Source organism: Labrus mixtus, chromosome 8 (assembly GCF_963584025.1).
Source record: "Labrus mixtus chromosome 8, fLabMix1.1, whole genome shotgun sequence".
NCBI classification, from domain to species: Eukaryota; Metazoa; Chordata; class Actinopteri; order Labriformes; family Labridae; genus Labrus; species Labrus mixtus.
This window is the reverse complement of record NC_083619.1, coordinates 14,876,839-14,900,537: the sequence shown is the minus strand read 5'-3', so window position 1 is coordinate 14,900,537 and position 23,699 is coordinate 14,876,839. Positions and strand designations below refer to the sequence as shown.

The 23,699-nt window shown below is 40.5% G+C and overlaps 1 protein-coding gene across 2 annotated transcripts in view; it reads left to right on the top strand.

The window, feature by feature from the left end:
* The window catches only part of LOC132979096 (ephrin type-B receptor 1-B), a 151,269-nt gene extending 141,271 nt beyond the window's left edge, over positions 1–9,998 (top strand). For both annotated transcript variants that reach the window (XM_061044603.1, XM_061044602.1), the window contains exons 13-17: positions 985–1,134; positions 3,521–3,714; positions 4,728–4,883; positions 5,737–7,214; positions 9,537–9,998. In XM_061044603.1, coding sequence (XP_060900586.1) covers positions 985–1,134; positions 3,521–3,714; positions 4,728–4,883; positions 5,737–5,845 — 609 coding nt within the window. In that variant the 3' untranslated portion in view covers positions 5,846–7,214; positions 9,537–9,998. The remainder of the gene's footprint in view (positions 1–984; positions 1,135–3,520; positions 3,715–4,727; positions 4,884–5,736; positions 7,215–9,536) is intronic.
* The last annotated feature ends 13,701 nt before the right edge of the window (positions 9,999–23,699 follow it).

Here is a 23,699-nt window from a genome sequence, read left to right as displayed (position 1 = left end):
ATGTTAAATCTCTTTTCAGGATCAGCAACCGCTCAAAGGTCAAACCTTAGAGAGGTGCTCATTAATGAGCTCAGCCTCTCCACCTTCGCAGTGACACACAGCATTGACCTGTAACACCTACATAAGTGTGCAGAGACGCATACAAAAAAACACTCAACTTACAGCACTGTAGTTTAAAAACGCCTGAAAAGAACTATTTTCTGCAACTCATTCTCCTCACTTACAATTTCATTTTCCTGCTCTTTAGTCCATGTCCTCCCTCTCTCTGAAAGAGAAAGTGGGGAATAGGGTGGTCTGTGTACGTTTCTGTCTGGGTTTTGGTTTGTTTCCAGCAGCGGCTTATCTGCAAATGCACAGGTTCAGTTAATTGGCATTATTAAACTGGTGGTGAGTTCCAGTCAGAAATAAGAGGAGGTGCTGTGGAGGAGGCGGTTTATGCATGTGTGTCTGTTTGTGCACACACAATCATCTGTGTCTGTACCTGTGCATTAGTTCCCCAACTCTGTGTGTGTGAGTGTGAGAGAGAGAGAGAGAGAGAGAGAGTGCGTTTGGAATTTTAAACAAGCAGCTGTCAATTTCAGTCAACAGGGCGCGTGGCATGCCTCAGGCTCAGGTAGCCCAATTACAGGCAGACACGCTCGATGTACGAGCAGAAGCCTGGGCCTATCTTCCTTTATCCAAACAGGGCTGTGGGAGACGAGACGCTAAATGTGATGTTGGTCGATGTGTGAAGGGCGAGCACTGTTGGGAGCTGCTGCTGCCGCTGAGACAAAGGCGGACTTGTATGTGTTTTGGCTGCAGGAGGATTGATACACTGGGTGGATGAGGGAATAAAGATGTAAAGGGACATTTTAGTTAAAGATAAAGAGGGTATCTGCGGACTTAATGCGTTACAACTCAATAGACTGGAAATGAAAAATAAACTGATTTTGAACTCTGATTTCACCTTCTGCAACTTTTCTTCCCCTCTCTATTTTTTTTCAGGGTGGGAAAATCCCAGTGAGGTGGACAGCTCCAGAGGCCATCGCTTACAGAAAGTTCACCTCAGCAAGTGACGTGTGGAGTTACGGGATTGTCATGTGGGAAGTGATGTCATTCGGAGAGAGGCCTTACTGGGACATGTCCAACCAGGATGTAAGTGTTATACATATATAAAGTCAAAGACCTTTCAACAAGGGCTAAAGATACGATCAATTAAAAAAAAGTAAGACCCACTTTGAAATACTATATTACTTTCCAAATGTGATGTCCTTAATTTTGATAGAGTATTTTGGACAGATGGTGATTAGCTGGTAGGATAGGAAAAGAGTGTTAATTGTTGTACATCACTCTTCCCCACAGAAGTTCAGACTTTCCCCTGGAAGCAGCAGTTTCCCTGAACATTCAAGAGCCTGTTTTATAGGATTTTTTACTAAGGATCATAAAAATAGACATTTTAGTTAAATGTTGTCACTTTTCTCAACTTCCACACTGTTCCAAAAAAAAAGAACGTTAGAATCTGAATAAACGGCCACATTAATGGGAAGGCCATTTCCCTACAGATGTGGTTCCTGTCTTTTTACTCCATAGATACACAATCAAGGATGAGAGAGGAAGCTGTAATAAATCGCACATTTTTTTTTTATCAGCATCATCGCTGAAGATGTCCTTGACTCTGACTTTGAAAGCAGACTTATTATGGAAACAGTCTCACATGATCCCTTTCCCTTCCTGGCCGGCTTTGGAGAGCAATGAATGATGCTAAGAGCTCTGCTTTGTTCCCCATGTCCGTTTGGATGAGGTCCACACACACACACACACACACACACACACACACACACACACACACACACACACACACACACACACACACACACACACACACACACACACACACACACACACACACACACACTACCACAAACACACACACACACACAGGCACCAACACAAACACACATCACATCCATTGGATAGACTCCCATATGATGAGGTCTCTCTCCCTAAGCTCCTCTAGGGAGACAGCTAGCCAGCCATTGGGCCTCCATGGACCCTGCTGAACGACCACCGTCCAACCCAGCAGATGTTGCCTCAGTGGGCCAGCAGCAAACACTGCCTGATGGGATTGATGCAGAGAGGAGGACTGGCACTGCTCAGCATGTCCGGCTGCTCAGTCCACACACAAACACACATAGACACTCAAAACCACACACAAAAACCCACACTCCCAACCACTTCTCTATATGCACCATTTGTCAAAATTCTGCTGAGTTGCGCTCAACTCCAGGTAGGACCTGGCAACCTACAGAGCAGCTTCTATTTTTTTTAACGATAGTATCTTTAATACTAGATTTCACACCAAACTTTATCTTGCAAGAGTGCATTTTCAGGAACAGATTTCCTCTACAGATAGTATGAATATGAAGTATGGGTGACAGTAAGGTGCATCAATGTGCAGTGCAATAATCTGGGAAATAGTTTGTCTTCTGCAGAGTAAAAGGTTGCTTTAGAGCTGAAGATTATGCACAATTTGAAAGTTTCTATCTTTATTTTATATTTATTGCAAGCAAAATTTTAGCTACAAGTAGTGTGAGGTTTGTGAAGGATGGTGAATTTCTCTGCTCCTGCCTCCAGTAAGTCTCCAAATCTGCATCAGTTTTTTTTTTCTTTCCATTTCTTACGAAACACTCTCCTCAAACTCTGACTACTTGAAACTTTTACGTAGAACTTCTCTCCAACAACTTCAGGAAAGCCTGTGCAGCCTATAAGAGACATGTGTCAAGTGGCTATACTTCACTCTCTTAATTATATGCAATCTGCCCTTTCCTCCAGCGACTTCTGTCTTTAGTGTCACTGCCTCTGCAAGCTTTTCCGTCTCCTTTCTCGCTTTGTCCTCCAGGAGTGACATGTGATTCGCTAGATTCAAGAGCAAGGGCAAATCAGCTTGAATGCTGTCTGTCTCCTGAGTGACCAGAAGGAGTGTGTCTGTGTGTGGTGGGGGTTGGGAACTGTGGGTGATGTTGTTTAGGCAGGTATGAGTGTGTTAGGATTACAGAGTGGAAGGATTCATATCATCATTCTATCAAAACATCAAATTATGATGATAAATCAACACATAAAGAAAAAAGAAATCTGTGATTAATTCTTAAAGAGCTCAAGAAGAAGATCAATCTCCAGAAGTCAGAGTACTTAGTGCCAAAAAATGGAAATGTACTACATTGACATGACAGATGAGCTTCTACCATTCATTTAAACATAAATCTCACCTCTGGTGAGAGCAGATAGCAAATCATAGTTCAGGAGTATGGGGTGGTGTCTGGGATGGCTAGACAGATTTCAAGGGGCCTATCCCAGCCCTGGTCAACCCTTGGACACACTGCATCAGCAAGCTATGAAAAATGACATTTTAACTGAGTGAAAACTATCAGAATTGCTCTATGATTTAGGCCTGGTGTATTAATATGGAGTTAACAGTTAACTCAATGTCAGAATACATAACAACCAGTGTTTTCCCCTCCACACCCTGACTATTTTTCTGTAGGTGATTAATGCCATTGAACAGGACTACCGCCTGCCACCGCCTATGGACTGCCCCAGTGCCCTGCACCAGCTCATGTTGGACTGTTGGCAGAAGGACCGCAACGTACGACCTCGCTTCACAGACATTGTCAGCACCCTGGACAAGATGATCCGTAACCCCACCAGCCTCAAAGCTGTAGCCAACATCCCTGCAGTGTGAGTACCAACAACATTTCATAAGCCCATTACACACACTCACCCTGAAGTGAATTTAGTACACACAAGTGTGTTTTCATCTGTATTTCCACTGGCAATCAGCACAAACTAACCAAGCCAAACATATTTACACTTAGTCCACTCATTAAATAAACATGAATTTATTACTGTTGATTGCATCAAACCTGAACTTTTCCTCTCCAGCAATTTTTCTCCCCTTCGGCTCATAGATCCCAGCCATCTGCATTCCCATGTTGACTTTAGAGAGATCACTTTTTTCCAAATTAATTTACTGTTATGTAAGTTATTTGTACCCCTGAATTACAAGAGCAATATGTGTTTTTTTTTAGAAAATTGAATTCATGTAGAAATCCACATAGCATTCATAATCTTTATTGCCGTTTTTGTAGAGGCTTCACTGGCTTCGATTTGTTTTGAATCTCACTTGGTACCATTTTGGCAGTTCTGCACATGCTTGTTTTGGATAATTTCTTCCATCAATCCTTGAAGATCCTCTCAAGTTCAGTCAGATTGGATATGGACAGTCCGTTTACTGTGGGCTCTAGGTTTCTCCACATATTTTCTATCCATATTTTTAGGCTTTGGCTAGGCCACTGAGGGTCATTCAGACAGTTGTCCTGAAGGCACTTGTATTGGTTGTGTTCTTTGGGTTTCTGCCATGTTGAAAGGTGAACTTCCATCTCTGTTTGCATTTGAGTTTCTCTTCAAGGTTCCCCCTCTATTTAGCTCTGCTTGAGAACCACTTACAGGGATAGTATCAGCCATGTAATGTAACCAATGTAAATCAATATCTCTTTGGATCAAGATGCAGTTAACCCCCTAAAAACGGGCCAAGAAAACTCTCTAAATCCAACATTCAGAAATACATTCCTTCTCCATCTTGCGTCCTCTGACACACCCACACAAAGTCCTTAACATAGATTCTTAATATGGCATCAAAGCTGTGCTCTAAACCTCCTCTTACCCCCCGGTCTTTCTCTGTCCTCCTGAAGGCCTTCTCAGCCACTGTTGGACAGATCCATACCTGACTTCAACACCTTCAGTTCAGTGGAGGACTGGCTCGCCGCCATTAAGATGAGCCAGTACAGAGACAACTTCCTCAACTCAGGCTTTACCTCCCTGCAGCTGGTGGCTCAAATGACCTCAGAGTGAGTTCACCTGCTTGAGTGCAAATGAAGAGTTCCAAACCCATATGGCACTTGATGGGCATACTTGTAGAAAATTACTCATAGTCAAGTGCATGTATTTTCAGCCTGAATGCGCCCGGTGATTCAAGTCTTTGAATGATTGCATGAAAGTAAAGCCTGTATAGATCATACACAAAAAAAATATAACTTATGATTATAGAAAATAACATAGTCGATGGGCTAAGAATATTTCCATCTGTGCTCTTCAAGATTATGAGTGCTATCCAATAATTAAGGATTATCTGGGAACAATTTTCCAAAATGAATACTCGTGTAGATCCATTAAAAACATATTTTTAAGAGGCATTATTTTCTGCTGTTTATGTGGAATTTTTCAAGCACGGGTCGTGACAGCAATTCTCTCAGCACTTGTCGTGCCAATAGACACAAACATTGCACTTCATTTATTTTAATTAACAATGTTGCTTGGTCTACACATTTATGTGAAAATGTAAAATCATCCTAACATTTTTATTAAAAATGAATGCTTGGGGCTTGGGCGCATTTATGCAGTCTCTTTGCAATGCAAAGCAACATGCATTAGTAAGTCCTCTCTCAAGTGATGGAATTAATTTTTGTAAATGTGTGTGTGTGTGTGTTCATTGCCACTAGCTTTCTATTCTGTAATTTGCTTTCATATAGGATAATGTTAGATCAGTACATGCATTGGAAAATTGTAGGCATTATTTGCCATTTCTTCTTACTCTAATGATCCATTGCTTCTACAATAACATGGGAATCTTTTCATCTGTAAGTGCCTCAAAAATAAGCTCTCTCTTTTCAATCTTCCTCCTCTCTGCCTCTTTCCCTTTAGGGACTTGCTGAGAATAGGAGTGACCCTGGCAGGCCACCAGAAGAAGATTCTCAGTAACATCCAGTCCATGAGGGTCCAGATGAGCCAGTCCCCCACCACTATGGCATGACTACAGGAGGCGCTGTGCCATGGAACGGGCAGCATTCGTAGGACCATCAACAATGGAAGCCCTCGAATGACCCCCAATCCACCGGAACGCGCCAGAGTCGAGACTATTGTCTTAATTTAATCCACTACCATGGCAACAGGAGACCAGGGTCGACACTTCCACATGGTTAAAAGCTATCACACTTCATACAATCCACTTTAGGAGTTCAGGGTCCAGACTTGATGCTGTTTCTCCATTTCTTCACAAAAGGAAGACAGTCATCAGCTGCTGCTGTTATAGACTGCCATTCACGTCATTGTAAACCAAAATGACTTCAGCAATCCAACACCCTCACAGGGAATCTCTCACATTTCAGACTGTATGGTATAATGAGTGACATTGTATTTCTATATTATTTGGACATGAGGATTTTTAAATTGTAAACAGCAGTGTGAGACATTTCGAAACAACATGTGACCTGTGATTTTACTGTCGTCAGTGTGTGCAATGAAGATGCCTTGACCTGGCCAGAAATATGTCCCAGAAGAATAAGAAGCAATTATCAGTAGGATTAATTAGTGGGAGAAAAATACAGGGATGTACAGTGGAGCACCATTTTTAACTTTCACTCCATCTTTTGCTTGTTTGAATAATTTCAAGAGATGTATCGTAAATGGACAGGTTGAGAAATCAGAGCTAGTTCTATTTTTTGTCTTTTGTCATCTGTTTGTTTCTTTCACTATAGCAAGATGCCGCCCACTTGTATTTTAACGTTAACACTACCTGTGGAGTTCTGGGTGGAAGGCCTTGCCAAAGGACTTCTTAACCAGCCCCACCCAGATTCAGAGAATATAAATATGTTTATCTCTTGCTAAATATAATTATATCTTTCATAATAAACCTTCATATTGAAGGTGATATGTATGAATATGTATGTACAGAACTCTCTGCTTGCATTTTTGGCAAAGACATATTTGTTGATTAGATTGTGATAGACACATGCAATGTGTAGATTCCTGCAATGCCCTGATTCTCTTTGGAAGACTGAACAGTAGACACTGGGTTTTATGTCTCCCAGTTCAAGGATCACAAGGACAATCTCGAATGAAAATTTTCCAGAGGAAAGCGTTAAAGGAATTGTGGGCAAAGAATTGGTATTGTAGATCTATATGAAAAATCTGTAGGAGTTAAATAATTGACAAAATGTCCATTTATTGGAGATCATGTTTAATGTGGGTGTACACATGCTGTCTATTGCTGGTGAGCACTTACTTGTACAGATATGTTTTATGTTTTTATGTCTTTTCATTCTGTTGTTGTTTGTGTTGGGAGTTCTCAGCACCATCCAGAGAGGGAGGAAACTCCACGACTTGGCCGGCCCAGATCCACGGTTAGTACACAGTGATCACACAGGGAAAACAGAAAGATTGAATTTCAGGAAAATCCACTCCATATACCTCATTGGTGGCACAAATATATTGGGCAAAGCAAGATTTGCTGCAGGTTTTAAACATACTTAGAGGGTAACCATGCAAGACATCAGAGTGAATCAGCATCACTTCTTTTCACAGTGAGAATGAACATCTGGGCTGGGGTTTGCCAAAAGATGCCAGTTTGATGAACCCACAGACTTAAAAAGCCCAACCATCTCACAGTCTTCCTTAGACTGCTGTAACTAAGCTGCTGAGTAAATCCATATGTTCTCACTATATGCTAATGACATATGGATAGACAAGTTTGACTGCAAATGCTTTTGAGCCAAAGAGAACTGCACGGATACACAAATCTCTCCAGCTCTCTTTTCTGCACTAAATCCCCTTTGGAAATCTGCATTTTAGTAATACTTGATTGCAGGATGTATACATTATTCCTAGAGGATACCTGTCTATGAAAAAGCAATAAACACCTCAGGAAAATACCCTGAGAATGGTTCTGGGCTGTGGACTGCCATGTTTTTCCCTTTTTTAATTGAGGGAAGGTTTGTCGTTGAGTCAGAGTGGCAACAACTTCAGCAAAGCTTGGTGATGACTGGTGTTTATCTGGCTGTTCAGACATAATTGCTGTTATATTTGTATAACATAACTGTCAAGTGTGGATGGAAAAACAGCACTGCTCTTTAGAATCTGAAGGCAAATGGACCTTAACTATTCCATGGTTATATTCAATTGACGCACAGCTACGCAAACCAAGTTTCTGATCTTAACAAACAGTTATCATGAACTGTTTTAGTTTCAGTTGTTTGCAGTAGCTGTGACCTCGCTCAAAGCCCTGTAAAGACATTAGTGACGACAGTTCCAACCACCTTGCATCCAAAATTAGAAATTGATGGCAGGCCCATTATCAGATTATTTAGTATAACCAAGTCACAGTCCACCTCCTCCTCCTCCTTTGTCTGTCCTGGCCTCCCTCCTACTGCCTGGCACATCTCCAGCTCGTTCATCCTGGGTGTAACCAAGCTGTCCTGGGCCAGGCCAGGCCATGGCTGGTTTCTGAGAAATGGTTGACTCCATGCTCCAGTGCGCCCAGGCAAGGGTGGAAACACCAACTGGGACCCACATCTGACAGGCAGCTGATCAGCCACGGGGAGGGAGACTGATGGGACCTTCAAAAACCAAACACACACACACACTTACACTGCGGAAGCCTCAATTATGCTCTATTCACGTCTGGTTTCCAGTCTGATGCTTAATAAAGAGAAAGTGGGCAGACACCTAACACAGTGTGGGCATATGTGATGGAAAGAGGGAGGGAGGACCTTCACTGTGCTGTATTTCCAAGCTCTTTACTCTTAGTGTAACACTGTTGCAATGGCAAACATTGTTCACTAAACAGGAAGTTATTCTTTAAGGGAATTAAGATGCTCCAACAGCCACAAAACATGGTAGAGAGGACCCATGATGCATTATGCCGCAAAATTTGGTCAGCTCAACTAACAAAAAAGCTTCTTGGACAAATATCGTAAATGCAGCAGAAGGTCAGTTAATATAAAGATGGAGCTGCAGGAAAGAGGTGTCATAAAATAGGGATAATTAGAAGAAAATTATCTAAGTGACTCAATACCTTTTACTCTGCATTGGGGTCTAAGTGGCAACATTTATTCCTATGTATGATTTGTTTGGTTTATTTGGTAACTAACAAAAACAAATCAAGCAACTGGTTTGAGTTGAGAACAAAATCTTTTTTTTCAGTTCTTCAAGTCATTGATTAACCAAGTCTTCCTTAATATAATCACATGCTCCTTGTGATTGGCATAAATCCCTTTTACTGAACTACAGATTCAATTTGAATGAATTAGTCCTCCATGCTCTGTCTGGTGTATTTGCTTTATAACCTAAGAGCTTGTAAATTGGGCGATAGAATGTATTCATTATGCAACAGTGTCATTTTTTCCCCATTTACTCTGTTTGTCTTTCTAAATATCTGACTGTAATGACACTCCAGCATGATGTATGGAGAGGCGGTTTGGTAGCCTTCTCTGAAAGCCGTTTCAAATGGAAGCCATTCATCACACGCTGATACAAAACACGAGAACAGAGCCTGTTAAATGTTTCATGGTGCTGTAACTGTCGGAGCAGGTACCAACGATCCTTTTAGTTACTGATTTCATGCCTGTCATTTATAGGTTAGAACAGTCGTGTTCACCTGGAAGAAATGACACTCTACAAAACTACACTCATTAAATCCCTCCATCCTGTCTTTTCTTCTGTTTCAGACTGTGAACTGGAAGATTTACACACATATAAAACAGCAAACACACAAGACTTCATGTTCACACATGCACGCACTGTGAATGCGCAGAAGAACTACTGTGGGTGGCCAATGATGCAGAAGACCAGGTGAAATGTGACTAAAAAACCTTCTATGGTACTCGATGGATGGTGAAGCTGAATGTGAGTGTGCACAAGTCATAATTTGTTCATTTGTGTCAGTGTGAGAGAGAGTGAATGTATGTGTTTGTGTGCAAAGCAGGCACATTTGTGTGTACAGACATTTACTGTATGTGTGCACAGGTACGTTGTTCGAGCGTGAACGGTTTCTTTTCTTATTTTGTTTGTTTCTGTATAGCTACCACTTGTAAATTGTGACAAGTATGTGTCAAGAGTTTGTAAGCTGTAACTTTCTGAGAACTATTGTACTAAAATGCACTCAATAAACGCCTTGGAAAACAAGTCAATCACTTTATGGTCTGTGACTCAATGGGCGATAATCCTGTTTTCATTAATGGTGAGTCAAGAAAGCGGAGAGGAAGGGTTATTATCCAGTAACACTACTGTCACTGCCGTGCGTGAGTGTGGCAGCTAATGCTTGGTTTCATAATGGCTAAGGGGAATAAACAGCTTTTTGTCACCGGCGGTCTGGCTGACAGCACGTGTTAAAAGCCATCAGCCACTAATAAACGAGCCGTCACTCGCAGTACACGCACCCCCCAAAAAGACTCCCAAAGAAAAGTGACAATATTTTGACAAACTATTGGAAATGATCCTCCAATCCAAACTCTTATCTTCTTCTAAAACACACACTTAACACATTTACAAATAAACATGCAGTTTCATAAATTCCTGTTACAGGAGACTTTTGGATCAGTTCACACTGGAAGTCATGCTGCCATAATGACAAGGTTAGGGAGGAATTTATCTAAATCTAAGCATTCCTCCATAGCTGTCTGATGACTTCAACTGATTGATAATATCGATCCAGCATCATACTGTATTAGCCTTGCAAGGGAAGTAGTGTTTTTCTTCTTTTTTTAATAAAGTAAATTAAATAAAATATGTCACTCCTCACCGTTTGTATGGGTTTGTGCAGTGATGTCACTGAAGAAATGGTGAAAGTGCTGCTACTTCTATAAGTGTTTTGACATGGTGGTGATGAGAATCTATAAATTATGGAGTAATTTAACACCATCTTAACCCAGTCTCTGGTTGAAAGTTTTGTCTGTCTGTTTTCACCTCTATTATAATGGCAGTATGGGCTGGTAATAACCGCCAACAGTCATTTCAAAGGGTCCTGGATTACAGCAGTTTAAAAAATAATCTAAATCTGGAGGACAATGCAACATTTTCAACAGATGTTATATTACTCTCTTTACATTAACATATCAGCTCTTCATTCATTTATTTATTCTAATTCAACCTTTATTGTTTTGGCTTGTTGAAGAAAGATGTACTAATATTTAATCCTTCACTTGAATCATGTAGACAAATTCACTACCCAATCCAGAGAAAAATCACAACCCAGTGTGGTACAATGAATCCCACATTTTCTGTACAGAAAAGGATTTTTCCTTCCCCCAATTTTTTAAATTCTATAACAGATTTTCAGATTTCTTCTAAGATGTATTTTTGGGCTTTAAATGCCTTTATTAAAGAGACAGTACAGTGGAACGAGACGTAAAGGGAGAGAGAGCGTAGGGAATGACATGCAGGAAAAGAAGCCACAAGTTTGATTTATACCCGGGGCGCCCACTTTGAGGACAACAGCATCTGTACATGGGGTTCACAAACTAACCACTAGGTCCCCTCCGACCCTAGATTTTCAGATTTAAAGACGAAGAAAGAATCTGATAACCATTAGAATGCATCCTCTTTGACCTCAAGAAGCACATCATTTTTGTTTTGTTAGCATTAAATATGAAGCTTTGTTAACAAACGTTTCTCTGGATAAAATCAATTCAGCTTTTAGTTAATTAGCAAAGCATTCACCAATTACAATTTCATTCCGGTCATCAGTCAGACAATCAGTGCATGTCTATCAATAACCTCAAAAGATACTGTAAGTTTTTGATGAACATTGTGAATAAAATTGGACCCAGTATGGATCCTTGTGGGACACCATTTTTTTTATTTTAAAAGCAACCTAAAAACTTTGCAATTAACATAATTTTTAAAATGTTTATCAGTTTTTGAAGACAACCCAGTCAATGAGTTATCAACAGTATTTTAGGCCCTAAAAACTCAACAAATTCAACAAAGTATTTATATTTGTGATGTCATCTAAGACCTCCAAATACTACATTTCTCTCAGTTTTGCTAAGCAGTTATAACTGTTACATCGTTGCTTCTTCAATTATTAGGGGTACAATTTTTGAATTGAAATTAATTTAATTGAATAAACAAGGAACAAGGCTAGCCAAAAAGCTAAACAAAAAACTGTTTGTCTTGATACTTGTCTCTTACATTGTCACACTTTCTTTGAAATAGTCACAACGTTCCCAATCTTAGTAATTCCTCAGAAAAACCATACCTACAAGGAAAAGGCCAAGGTTGTGTTGAACTACGATTTTTAAATAATGGATATTGTCTTTGTCAAGAAAAGCTTCAGCAATAACCCTTCATGTACTACTTCACATTTCACATGAGATATTGTGTTGCTCAGGAGACAGATCAAGGTCATTTGTGCTTTAATTGAACTTGTTGAGCTATACTAATAACTCAATAGATATAATGACCATTGATGAACTACGTTCTTATCCTTCCCTTAAGCTTTATCTTAATTGGACCTGTTTGTCTCTTGAATCGGAGCAATTAGAGAGAAACGTGCCCTCATAACAGGCCCTACTTGTTCACATTAGTTGTAAAGGCTGTGAGTGTGTTTGTGCCACAGAGAAATAGGATATGATATGACAGATTGAGGCTGACAGAAAGCCGAAGAGATGAAGACAAAAATGAGTATGGACAGCGTTCTCTTAAAAGTGTGCTTCATCCATAACAGGGTGTTTATCACTGACGAGGGAAGTCAGCTCACTTTTTTTTCACATTAAAGTCATAGGAAGTTTGAAAAGTGACTTCTCAGCAGCAAATCTTTGCCTTAATCAATATTCCCTGAGCAATCACCTGCGAGAAAGGGATTGGTGCACAGCGGGGAACTCCTGCAGAGAGAGGGGGAGAGTTGGAGAAAAAGAAATCCATCCAGCCGTGCAGATCAGAGTGGGAGAGTACAAAACTTGGAGTGAATACTGAGTGAAGGACAGCAGAGGAACAGAGTAAATTTACAACTGTGGGACAGAGATGATGACTCAGAGATTGAGAGAGCGAGATGAAGTTCTGGTGGGGGCAGAGAGGAATGACATCATCAAATTCTTGTCCTTGTGTTTGCATTATTTAAAGACAAAGACATTAAGCAAAATACAGAAAACATGACTGGACTTGTTTTGATTCCCAGTGCCTTGATGGTTTACCCTGTGAGATTGTCCGAGGACTTAGTTTTATCTCAGCACTTTAGCTGGCTACAGGGCGTCAGCAAGTTGTTTGCATATTTACAGTGATCGTTGGGGCTTAGCAAAAGCCTACAGCACAAACCGCTTTAGGAAATCTAAGTCTGTACATTCAAAGGCTTGGTGGAGACTCTTTCCTGAATTGCATCATATTACAAGTTATGAAATCCGGCATAAATATGGGTGCAAAGATAAAGAAATAATAAAAATTCAACAGAGAAACTCCTGCGCTTCTAAAAAACCTAGAATTCTAACTTTGCAAGACGATTATTTTCAGAGATTTTCTTTTATTTAATATTTCATGATCATGGCTTCCTACACATCGATCTATAATCTCCCTCAGGTTGTTTGAATTGGGCAGAGATTTGCATTTGTTATTTCTCTCCACTCCTTTAATAAGGTTTTTCTTTAATTTGTCACGCATCTGTAGCCAAGTCAATTTAACAAATATAGCACAGAATCCTGAATCCCAAATTAGCCTCAAAGGGCTTTACTAACTCTTCACCATATGACACCTTTTTCCATCAGACTATTTGTGAAGAAAAAAACGAAAGCCCCTAAAAGCCCTTATAACTTGAAACAAAAGAATGAAAACTTCCTACGTGCAATGCTGGGGGACTTTTCTTTCTGTATGTAAAGACGTGCAATACAATTTGTATGAACATAGTACCTTAATAAATACATGAAATACATAAGATAAATATTAAATACTGGCTAAATTGTTTGCAAACATGTTTGAATAATACAAATCTAGGAAAATGTCAAGCAAATATCCAAGTTATTTAAAAAGAAGAGAATAACTCAGAGATGCTACTAATACAAGTGGAGAAGAGGTGAAGCTGAATGTACTGCAGGATTTAACAAACAAACTCATCTGAGCAAATTAAAGGTATTTTGAGGGTAGAACATTAACATGTCATGTGACTTAAAGCCAGTGACACTTTGCTTTCCAGGGACACAAGCTCTTTTAAAAAAACACTTTTATTTAGTAGCAGACTGTATTGTGTGTTTCTGGCTTTAAAAACAATGTTATGGCACATGTGGAGCCCTCTGACTCACACAGCCACGTGTGGTCTGGCTGAACAGGTATTGACCTTCAGCTTCTTGCTGAAGAAGCCAATTTGGGCCATGGCGGAACAACATAGCTAATCCTGCTCAATTCATTCTGCCGTGACAATGGAGAATTTGCATTTCACTTGCACAGTAATTAAGTTATTGATGGACCTCAGTGGATCAGGTAAATGTGGAAATACTGCTTTGCTTAATCAAGATGTCAGTTACAAGATTTAGCGTGTGTCTCTCCTAACAGTGGAGGACATTTTCTGCTTTTGTGTTTAGGAAGAGAAATCCAGCACCTGGGTCAAATGAGATTTTATGTCTCGGAGGAGTTCATCAAATTTAATTATGATACATATAATTACCAAAAGCAATCTTCTGTGTGGTAGGAATAATCATTTCAGAGACGTTAGCACCTGCAGGGGTAAAGCGTAATTTAGAGACAGGCTGGAGTGACGGCAGGAAGAGAGTGAGGAGGAAAGAGACAGAAATGGGTGATTGCTGCAAACTCCTCTGGGAAAAGTCTCCTCGTTTTGACTGTATGAACTCAGAATATGGGACAAAATGTAAACCCCACTTAGCCAATGTTAGTGTCATTCTACTCTTTAAAAAGGATAACACAACAAGTGACAAGCACTTAAATTGTTATGTTATGAAATTCTTTCATCATACTTAAGCTTGGGAGAAAATTAACAAAATAATTGATGAAGCGAATAAGCTATATGTTATCGTGCTCTGTCTCTGGTTGACAGTGTTAGCAATGAGGGGAATCAGACACATTTTAATCATTTCAACAATTCACTGATTAATAAGCACCTGAAGAAACAAATCTTTACAGAAACAATCCAGAAGTATTTGGGCCATATTATGAGTTTAAATAATAGATTTGATAACAAAGTAGTTACTGAAATGTACATAGCTGGTACAGGTCAAGGGGCTAGCAGCGTTATGAGTTAGCAGAAGTCCCGGGATGTACCACCAAATCTATTTCTTCTCCCTCAGCCGAGTGTATTATAAAACTGAGCCAGCTAGTTCAAAGAATAACTGAAGTTCTAAAACTCTTAACACCACTGAAGAAAACACCAATATCACTTAACTTAAACTTCTCTTCTGACAATGTGTAGCTAGCAAGTTCACCAACGTTAGCTCACGAACCAATCAAGCTGCACTAAATTCCGCAAGGCTAGCTTGAATGTCCTGGCATGTCAAATAATCCACCCAATATGTTAAACTCAAATTCTGATTGATCAAGGAATATGAGAATAGATGGTATTGTCCCCATTTACTTAATCTGCAGAGGGATTCATTTGATACTCTGAAGTCCTCTGGGCAGATTTTTGACCTGGAGACAACAAAGGGGCGAAATCTGATTGGATAAAAGCTATGATTAAAACAAACTGCACTGGAACTGAGGGAGAGAGATACAGAAACAGATAGAAGTCAGAAACAGATAGAAGTTTGTGATTCTGACGGTGTTTAGGCCAGCAGAGAAGGCCTTGCTGGCCCTGACGGCAAACCACTGGCAGGTAGTGAACTATGGGAGCTGGAGGAAGAGGTGAGTTATTGTGGCTTGTGGATCACAGATGTAATTGGTTCTTTCAGAGGGTGAGAATAGGTAGGGGTTATGAGGAGGGACTTTACCTCTATCCGCACACAAATACACACCACCTCTTAAGCTCCCCCACCCATGCCAGGAACCCCCCGCAGAGTCTAATCCCACACAGAGCCCCTCTCAGCTCCGCCCGCCTTCGATTGCTGCAAAAAAAAATCAATGAAATATTTTCCCACCAAAATGAAGAGGAACAATGGATGAGATCCACACGTCAAGGTCTTCCTAATTAGAGAGTTCACACAAAAGGGCTCCTATGCTTCACGGCTTGCAGAACAGAGGGGAGGGCGGAAATCGAGGGGGAAAGAATAGATAGTGAGTGATGAAGGTCATACACTTCCACACTCGTTGCTCCCTTCTCTGTAATATCAACTTCATAACTCATAACCTTGGCTGCCAAAGCACATCTGATAGGCTGACATCCCCTCCATGTTTCTTGCCATAGCTGTGCACACAGCACGCCATGCCAGGAGCTACAAGCTTTCCCTCCTTTTGTCTCCATCCCTGATGTGTTAAGAGACATGTCATTGTGTTTTATCACATCTAACCCTCAAAATGAAAGTGGAAAGCCTGCCATATTCTTTTATTATTGAAAGGCCCTCTGATGTCTTTACTCTTGGTAAGTGCAGGAGTCATTGTGTTTTTCTTGGGTAGAAACCTCTAGAAATGCCCTTCACGCGACCACCTTCATAAGAGGATGCAAGGGAGCAGATGAAAACAGACAAAGCTGACCTCTCTCTAATGAGGGGGTTGGGATGTAAAGTATGTAAATGTCCCCACCAGTTTGCCTTCAGTCTTTAATGTGAAGAAGGACATGTACACTTTGCCATGATTTCTACAAAGCACACACATGACTGCAAAATATTAATTAAAATCTTCCTATAGGCTGCATGATACATAATTCATAAAACAAAACAATCTGCAACTTCTCTCAAAGTCTGGTCCTTTAAAGCTGAGCATCACAGAAATGATGCGTGTGGAGCAAAATTATTTAGAGCAGTGAAACATTGGTTAATGGCAGTCATTACTGCTCTTAACCAGCAGCTGCCACCGTAACAGATGCTTGTAGCATTGAGAGCTACGTTCCATAGATGCACTTCAGCCAGTATAATGGTATTCATACTTGGTGAGGAAAGATACACTGCACACTCATACTTTATGGGACTCTGTTATTTGGCAGTTGCAGAGCTCCATAGGGAATATACAGCACATTCAGTTTTATGACTCGCCTCTGTGTGGGCTTCTGACTGAACGAATACATAAAATGTATACCTTCAGTTTCCAGTTCTGATTGGGTGAAATGCTCAATAAAATATGCGAGTAAAAGAAAAACTTCAAAAAGTGCTTCACAGCAGTACTTAAGGTAATGTGGCTTCCAAGGGTTCTCAAAAAGGAATGTCAGAGACAAACTGTAATGTAAAACAGTTTGAGTTTATCAGTGGAAACAGGTTTACTACCAACAGGGGTAAAGGTGCTGACCATGAATCAAGCTCCAGCTGCGGACTTTTTCTTTTTTGCATGAAACACCCCATCTCCTGTTTTCCCCTCGACTGTCAAGTAACAACAATAAAATGCAGAATGAATACTCAAAAAAACTTGATCAAACAATCGGAATGTTTTTCACAGTGTTATGCAGTGGGACATACACATGCTCTAAACACAAATCAAGGTCAAGTCAAATTAACTTTGAAACGTACTTACACAAGTAACAATGCAGCAACACAAATTAAATTAGATTTATGTGCCTGAATGGGTTGGATGAAGGAAAAAAAAAAGAAAATTTTAAAGCACAATTTTTACTTTTCTATATGGCGCCTGGTCATATGTGAAGATCTGTTTTCATTTTTCAGGCTAAGATCTGCTGCCCAAACATATAACAGAGCAGAAAAAATTATAATCAAAGATTCAAAATGCGCAAAAATATTAAGAATATAAAGCGATTCTCTCTCTGAAAAAAAGTTGAGTGTTCTCTCTATTGGTTTAAAATACATTTCCCATGTCAACATTATGGTGGCTTTTAGTTGTATATCTAACTGCATCCCCATACTGTGTAACAAAATCCTTCTGAGGGGAAAAAGACGACAGGTGTATGATGGAAAAACATCCCTACCATTTTAACCCACTTCACTTAACGAATGCCACTAGAATCTGCCGATTGCTGTGATTATTGTGAAGAGTTAGCAACTGAAAATGATTTGCATCGCATGGCTGCAGGACCCTGAGAATCTGTCTCTGACCTCTCTGGGTCAATAGAGTGCTGTAAATGTTGTGATGTTCTAACTGCACATATAAGTGTCTATTTCTGAGTGTTTCCATGTGTGTGTGTGTGTGCCGTTATTTCTGTGTGAGCCTGTTTGTGTATGAATGTGTGTCCAGATGGCGGCTCCTCTGATGGGAGCATGTGTGTTGCTGCGCTGTAACTCAAGAGGCTGGATGGAGGACAGACTAAGTGGCTCTCAGGGGAGAGTCGATCGGTTGTTAAAGACAGTGGAGAGGGACACAACGGCCTAAGCGTACGCTAACAGCCAAAACAGACACACAGTCCTGGTTTGTGTAATTGCTACAGACAGGCAGCCATCTGAGTCACCTCTACCAGTCACTATCTGTCTCTGACATTCCCACAGAGGCCTTTCACTCTTACCACCCCGAGTCTTTTCATACTGACACAAAAGTAGAACTGAATGGATACAATTTATTAACATAGTCTGTGCTTTCATCTGATGAATGCATGTAGCTATGTCCAGTACATAAAAACCACATGCATGCATGTACTATGCACTCACAGCTAACATACATCGATGATTAAAATGACTTCAGACTCTGCCTTTATTTGGTGCTTCTAATTATGTCTACCTTAAGCCTATGCTTTAAGAAGACTGCCACAGTTAAACTGGCGCATGCTGCTTCTACATTTTACATAGATCCCTACGCGACAGCCCCTACCTGGAGCGTGTGTGCGCGTTTATTTATGTGCAAATGTTCATGTCATTTCTTCAAGGTGCCCAGAAGTCGATGTCATATCCTGCTAGATCTGGTGCACCTGGGCACATTCCTCGTCCCATGGATATAAAAGCCAGCTCCCTGCGAAACTCTCTCTCTCTTTCTTTCTCTTCACCATAGCAACACCTGCACCATTTATTTTATTAAGTTTTTAATGCTATTGCACTCTTCTTCACCTCACATCACATCACATCACACTATGCTCTCACACACACCCACATGTTCACCACTGGTCAGACTAGACACATCTCATCACTGTTGTTATTTTTAGTTAATTTACTGTCTAATAAATTATTTGGTTACTTTGGCAACTCCTGACTCCTCGCGTGAGAGCCGGGATATGACAAAATGGTGGCTTTTCCGTCCGTTTTGTGCCCATTGCAACATTGTTAACACATTTCTACTTTCGTTGTGAAATGTAATTGTACCTTTCTACATCTGCACATTTGTTGTGCATTATGTTGCTCAGTCCAGATTTTGACAGTGAAGTGATCAATACTCTATGCATGATGATCCTGTGGAGGTACTGTAACTATTATACAAAAAGCTTATGTAATTATAGAACTGTTTTGTATGAATATTATTTGAACCACTTCAGTTATTCTTTTAATTACTTTCAGGGACTTTCATTCCTTTCCTCATGCACAAGTTCTTTCTGAGATGTGTATGTTTGTCGCAAGTCAAAGCTCAAAAAGCCTGGAGGAGCATGCGGTAGCGAGGGAGTAGGAGGAGTGGTGCTTTTCGAAACATCAATACCCGTCATCCAATCAAATTCCACAAAGAACAAAATCCCTTCTCTCCTATAACACCCACGATACCTCAGCTTTTCCCCCTACACCCACATGTGAGGCATTATCCAAAGTGATGAAAGCAGAAGAGGAATGCCAAATGATAACTAAGTCCCCCCAGACATCTCCATCCCATTCCCGACCCTGCCTCCCTTTCTACTGTCCTCTCCACTTACCATCTCCACCGCCACCACCACCATCCACCACCGCCACTCGGCTGGGAAATGCAGCTGCTGTCAGCTGCCGAGGGCCTCCAGGCTGAGCTCTCACTTTCTGGAATGTGTGGAGCCATAATGAGCACGGCCCCCCTCCTCCCCCTCCTCCATCGACTGTGTTCTTCCTCCGTCTTGTTTCAAAGATTCCCCACTCTCTCCTTTTGCAGCGCAGCAGAGGTGAACAGAAAATGTGAGCTGATAAATAGCGAAACAATGAAGTTAATGGAAAGTATTATTTTTCCAATTTCATGAAGTGCAGCTTGGTGGAGTTTTCATTTTTCAAATAAAGGACTCCCAAATAATCCTGCACTCCTCAAATGAAAGGAGTTTAACAAGAAAAAGTGCAGCAAAATCATATAAAATAAGTTGATTGCCTCTCAGAAGTGACAATCTGTTACTATTAATTACCATCTTTTGTTCACAAGCACTGCATCTGCAGAGTTTTCTCTTACTGATGGAAACTCTTGCTAAATGATGGAATCCTCAGGGAGGGTGGAAGGTCTGCATGCAGCTGTGCTTGCCCCGTGTGCTTATGTGGACTCGTGACCCCCGACCTTGAGTCATTACTTACACCTGTCAGTCAGAGCAGGCCCGGCCTCTGGAGGGGATTTGTGACAGCTGAAGGGTGAATGAGACATGCCCAGCACCCTAAATCCAACACTCGGGTCTCCCCTGTGGTTGTAATAATCATAACTCAAGGGCTGATCTCTGACACGCAACCTATTACACTGGGGAGATGAGGGCATATATAAAGGGCACAATGCAGGATTGTATATCTAGTGAGAAACATGGCTTGAGTGTTTCAATGTTGGTGGCAGCCATTTTTATGTATTCTCTGGTCAGGACATAGATATTATAGACTTTATCCATTCTCAAAGGGAATTCAAAGCATTCCTTGCTCACTCTTTTTCAATGGGATTAGCTTGCTTTACATATTTCCTATGTAGCGTTTTCATTTTGACCTGTAGAAGTCGCCAGGATTAAGGTTAGCTTTCTGGGTAGCCAGCAGACAACAAAGGGTTGCATTGTTCAGGGAGGTAGAGACCTGCCTCCGCTAATGTATATGCAGAGCTCCATATTCCTGGGATAATTTGCCAAACACGACACAGCGGGTGTCAACTAACGCGCCACTTTTCTCAGGCTCCAACTCAACCTTATCTTTGTTTTGTTCTGCAAGATTGGACTCCATTAGCAGTGCTGATTTCCTTCTTTCTCCGTTTGTTTATCTGTCCATGCAACTGTATGTGTTCTCAATGCATTACATTCTGTCATATCATTAGCATATTCGCTCATTCCACTCCTAACTCATCACTCGGCCCAATCTGTTGTCCATGGGAAGTAATATTCGCTAAAATGAGCCCCTGAAGCAGCCACATAGTGTTGATAATAATGATAGAAATCTAGTTGTCCTTTTGATGCATGAACGCCTTTTAGATCTAATAGCCATATGCTGCTGCTGTTGTTGATGTTGCTGATTTTGTTTTAATCTTGCATAGTGTTGGACATCAAAAACAACATCCAAGGCTGCCCCCGACTGGGTGATGTTGGAGATAAGGGAACTAAGAAACCACTGAGGCAGTGTTTGTATGTGCGCATGTGTGTGTTCATCAATGTATGTCAGTGTAAACACACAAAGTGAATGTCAGCCAAAGGGAAATGCTTTAAAAATGTAAGAGATTGTGTGACTTTCTTAATGAAATGTCAAAGTAATCCTGCTGTGTGTGTGTGTGTGTGTGTATGTGTATGAAGTCTGTCCTAATTGTGTGTATGCTGCAGAACTTACTATTCGGCATTAGATAAGCTGCAGCCTTGCTGGGTCAGGTCCACTGAGAAGGCAACCTATGGCAATCTGCAACCCAAGTACCCAGCAGATAGAAGATTTCCCCCTGAGTCAGGCTTATTACTTTATGTGGTAGGCATGAGGTTGGATGTGGTTGTGACTTTTATATGAAGCACATTTTTTCTCTCTCTACAAACAATGGCCATGTGTCCACCCTTCACCGACCTTGTGTGTGCAGGAGATGCTGGACACATGGTTAGAAGTTGCTCAGTATGCTCTTAAGCCCAACATCCTGTTTTTGCCTCGGGCATGTTCAGAAACTTGCTGTTTTAGCCTTCCACAAAAAAAAAAACAATTTCTCTGTATTCAGTGCCTGCTGTGCTCTGGTTGGTCTGCCTGCTCTTGACTGCTCTGTCTTCTAAAGGAGGGGCCTTAAATCTGTACTCAGTGTACTACTGTGACAACAGATTTGTCTTTGCCTTGCTTTTCAATTCAACTGTAAAAATAAATGTTACTTAGCAGAAGGTCTAATGGCAGCATTCCATACAAGATAGAGATGAGATTTATTTTTGTGAAGTTTTATTTTATAACATCTTTATTTTTCCCTTTAAGGTTGCCCATGGTTACGATTGCTTTAGGACAAGTGCGGTGTCAATATGTGTGTTCAGTCTGTGTATGTCATGTTTTGCTACTGACAGACATCAAAGTATGTGAGACGCAAAACAGAAGTTGTCCCCGTGCTTTTGCTAAGTCACACCCAAAGATATATTTAATTAAGTATGTTTAGTGTTATAGTTAACGGCAAGACAACCAAGGATTAAATCAACATCATCCAAGAAGAATATTTTTCTCTTTTACTGTGAAAGTGACATTACATCTTAAGACCTTTTTCTATGCCAGAAAAAACAATCATAGCTCCTTTAGAATGCAGCTTATCAGAATGATAAACCATGAATCACTCAATCCAATGCAGTTGTTCCTGAAATTCTTACTAGTAAACAAATACACATTTTTTTTGATTAACTAAAAATATTTCTTCTATTTACAGACATACAGTACTGTAATACTAGAGGCCCTTTATTTCATTTGTGGCAAAGTGATTCACATCGCAGCAAATTTACATCTGCAGCATCATTTTTCACACCCATGTACTATATACCTGAGACATCTGTGAATCAATGGGCGTGACCCTATCTTAGATTAGCAGAAAATGATTGTGCCAGTCACCAACAAAAACCTGGTCTGAAGTTAACATCACATTTTTCACCTGCTGATCAAAAGAGGCTTTACTAATATATTAAGATCAGTCAGTCAGTGCATTAAGACTTATCTTGTTAAACACATGGAACATGTGCCCTGATCATAGACATACATAACAAATACGGACTATGGTCCCAGTATTGTGCAATTTCTGGTTTTGTAGTGCTGCTCTGGTGTTGTCAGAAAATGCTGCTGCTACCATATCTCAGAGAGCATCGGTGAGTTCCTGTTCAAATAAATGTTGTTGTTTTTTTTCAAATGAAATGTCACTTCTTGCACCAACATCTCTTTCTCAAATATCTGTTTCCTGACTTACAGTATAAAGTCCTCTAATTAAATAGTCTGTCAAATATACAGATTCATGTTATCCTGATGCACAAAGATATGTTTTCCTTTTTTTCTCAACCAAAAGCCTGCATTACCCAAAATGCAACTTGGGCCCCAATAGTTCTGCTTGAGAGTTCCATGGGATTTGTAGTCTCTGATTGTTTTGTCTCACAGTGACTCCAGTGACAGATGATGTGCATCAGTGATCAGATTTACGCAGCTCCCTCTGGAGCCATAACAGGCTTTGTATGGTTCCTTTTTACCTAGAAGAGATTTCTTACCAAGTACCACTTTTGTCAAACCAAACACTTTCCCCAGCATAGAAAAAATGGATACAAAAGAGTAAAAAAACCAATAAAGAAGTAGCAATAAAAGAAGAGAGAAAAAATACAAAGGGGTCCATCAATTTGTAAGATAAAGACATGATTCTAGGTAACAGGTAGTCTCCCAGAGTATACTGTAGATTATGATCATCTAGGTGTCAGGAAAAAATAATCTAGTTAATGAAACTGTCACCTAAAAGCAGATTTATCAAATTATCTTGTCAGATCTATTCTGATTTAATAAAGAATCTGATCCCTGAAGCACTGGGCCTTAGTATGAAAGAAAAGAGTTGTCCATTACCGT